General features: G+C 44.7%; 1 protein-coding gene across 1 annotated transcript; it reads right to left on the bottom strand.

Moving 5' to 3' along the window:
• Positions 1 to 852: 852 nt before the first annotated feature.
• Positions 853 to 2,618, bottom strand: LOC120964764 (protein FAR1-RELATED SEQUENCE 5-like). Its single transcript, XM_040389656.1, has 2 exons — positions 2,424 to 2,618; positions 853 to 2,199 (listed from the first exon to the last, which is right to left on the bottom strand). The coding sequence occupies exons 1-2, from the start codon at positions 2,616 to 2,618 to the stop codon at positions 853 to 855; spliced, it is 1,542 nt and encodes a 513-aa protein (XP_040245590.1).
• Between the last annotated feature and the right edge of the window lie 329 nt (positions 2,619 to 2,947).

The raw sequence follows: 2,947 nt of genomic DNA, 5'->3' as shown, positions 1-2,947 counted from the left end.
TTACAAATGCCATAAAGAGGACCGGGTTTTCTCTCAGAAAATGATTTTGGTCTTCCATTTTTTGTAACATTTGGATCTTTCTTTGCCCGCCCTGTCGTGCTCTGTTTAGGGGCGCCCTTCGTGGAAACTTTCATGGGATCACCTATGACATCAACATGTTGTTCCGGCTCACGTGGCTCCTCATGCACATTTCTTCTACTACCAACAACATCATCATCAGGGACCTTTTTCTTCGCTATTATATTCTGCAGACACTGCATCAACTCATCAAAGCCGAATGGATCATTTGAAGCAACATGAAAAGCTTCTGCTCCTGTTATACTGAGTTGACTATAGCGAGCACGCTGCTCTACCCCTGTCCAACCCCAGCCAAACATGTCACTCTTCCGCTGTGCAGGCAACCCACCTCTCGCAACTTTCGACATCCTCTTAAGGATGCAACACTTAGGTATTTTAGATATTTTCAGATGAACCAACAGATACAGAATGTGTTTGCAAGGCAACCCTTTCCGAAGCATTCGTCCACAACTGCAGTCTATCGTATTCTCAGAGTTTTCAGCTCGATAATTCACGCTGAACTGAAATGTGCGGTTATTTCTCCATGTCACGATGAATGTGTGGCAGTCAACTCCCACTAGCGTTCAAAAATCTCAAGCTCTCCCATCTTCTTCAGATCTTGTTGAAGAATATAAAAATTGGAATGAGTGAATACTTCGGCAGCATGCTTCTCAATGTCCTTATATTCTGTGACTGATGGTGGCAATGACCGATTTGAAATACAGTCATCATGCGCCTCGTTCTCACGTAGTCGAACTATGCAATTCTCATAATGCACAACTAGATCAACAATAGTCATACCGCCGTCCAGGTGAAGGTGAAGACAAGAGTTAAGGCTTTCACTCTTCTGATTACTGCGCACACCCATAAAAAACCATCTGACACATATGATGCTGCCCACAGACTCCTCTTCCTGTACATCCTACACAACCACTCTTCTGTTTTATCAGCCTTCCATTTACGGACAAAAGCGTGCCATCTCGCCCCAAAGTTGGCCGGAGAGGTGGAGTAGTACAAGAGTGCCCTGAACTCATTTAGCGATTTGTAATTAAGGTGCTCCTGCATATTTTTTTCCATGTGCCATGAGCAGAGACGGTGCAACACATCAACCAAAACCAACCGAATAGCTCGTATCATTGCAGCGTCTCCATCTGTGATGATTGACCTTGGCTTCTTCTGACAATTGGCCTTCAGGAATGTCTGGAGCAGCCACACGTACGTCGCTTCGGTCTCGTCGGACACAATGGCACAACCAAACACTGTGGTGCAATGGTGATTATTTACACCAACAAAGGGTATGAACGACATACCATATCTGTTCATCTTATACGTGCTGTCAAACACAGTCACATCTCCATACAACTGATAGTCCCGCCGTGACTGTGCATCGCACCAGAACATGCTCTTCAAACGACCCTCCTTATCGAGCACGTACTCAAAGAAAAAGTCTGGATCCTTCTCCTTTCTGCTCCTCATAATCCCGATTGCCGTGTTAGCATCACCCTTCGCAATCAACTTCATTTTTTCTCGGCAACATAGATTGTAGACATCTCGTCTCAGAAACCCGCACTTATCATACGAGCCATACCTGCTAATGAAGTTGTCGATGATGATATGCTTTCTGATCCCAGCTCCTTCCATCACCAAGATCTCAGCTATCTGGTGATCTCCCATCACTCGATGTGACCGTAGAAATACCACCTCATCTGCTCTAGCCAACAAATGGTTGTGATCATCCATAAAAGCTACCACGAACCAAACTCCATGTCCTTTGTCCAACTTCACAACTAAATGTGCGCCACACTCGCAACGAGTCTCAGGTCTTAGCCTGCGGGTACGGCCCTCCGGGTTTAAAAATTTACTGAGACGTTTTCCTGCCCTCGAGCAAACGTACCGCCTATACCGAATAGTGGTTGAAGGACCTTTTCCTCGTTTCACCTTATCTTTTCTGATACTGAATCCACGGTCTTTGGCGTAGTTATTATAGAACATGTAAGCCTCCCATTGTGATGCAAATGTCATACCCATAACCTTCAACTGTGTCTCCAGCGCACGTTGCTGGATTTCAGCCTCCTCAATGTCCATATTAGCTCCATCCTCATGCTCATAGCCATCATCGCCACTCCAACCATCGAAGTTAGCCTACAATATTCCACATAAGCAAGTGTAAGTTGTCATTAACAAGTTTTTATTATTGTATGACATCTTAAAGTTTGGACCGAACCTGGCTTATGTTATCCGCGAAAGATTCAACACCATAATTTTCCTCGTTCTGGACGTCAATATCCTCACATAAAAAAATCATATGCACATGTAAGTACCCATATGGTTCTTCGTCCGACGAAATGAATGTACACGTCACTTACGTTTTCACTACAAGCACCCTCCTCCTTCTTTTGAAAATCCTCCTCAGGTAAATTATCGTACGATGACCAGGATTCATTGTCGCTGCTATTATCATCATTTTTACTTTCATTACCATTCGTACGATCAACACTATCGCTACCATCCCACTCACTCGTCTCCAAGAATAGATCCGTAAATCCAGTTTCTTTATCCATTGAATGACCTCACTACCAACACTGCAACATTATAAATAAAAATTGATCTATCAATTTTAAATCAAATTAAATGTACTACGGTCATACCGATGAGTACTTCATATATAACAAGTGATTGCACATAATTATTTATAGGTACAATTTTTTTTGACAAACTAGACGGCTTACATGGCAGGTACGTGCACTTCGGCCGGCCTGGCCTGGCTGCGGACGGCGAGGACGTTCCCGGAGAGGTTGATCACGAAGTTGCGGGTGGCGACAGCGTCCACGTAGGCCACGTCACCGCGACGACCTGCACGGAGGCCAGATCACGTACGGCGGGCGACTCC

The sequence above is a fragment of the Aegilops tauschii genome, chromosome 5, assembly GCF_002575655.3.
Source record: "Aegilops tauschii subsp. strangulata cultivar AL8/78 chromosome 5, Aet v6.0, whole genome shotgun sequence".
Taxonomy (NCBI): Eukaryota; Viridiplantae; Streptophyta; class Magnoliopsida; order Poales; family Poaceae; genus Aegilops; species Aegilops tauschii.
This window is presented reverse-complemented; position numbering and strand designations above follow the sequence as displayed.

What these genes read in the sequence shown, in the direction of transcription:
- LOC120964764 (XM_040389656.1), bottom strand. Translation starts at nt 2,618, where the DNA reads ATGGATAAAGAAACTGGATTTACGGATCTATTCTTGGAGACGAGTGAG. An exon ending in AGGGTGCTTGTAGTGAAAAC is followed by an intron (nt 2,200 to 2,423) that starts GTAAGTGACGTG and finishes GGAATATTGTAG; the next exon opens with GCTAACTTCGATGGTTGGAG.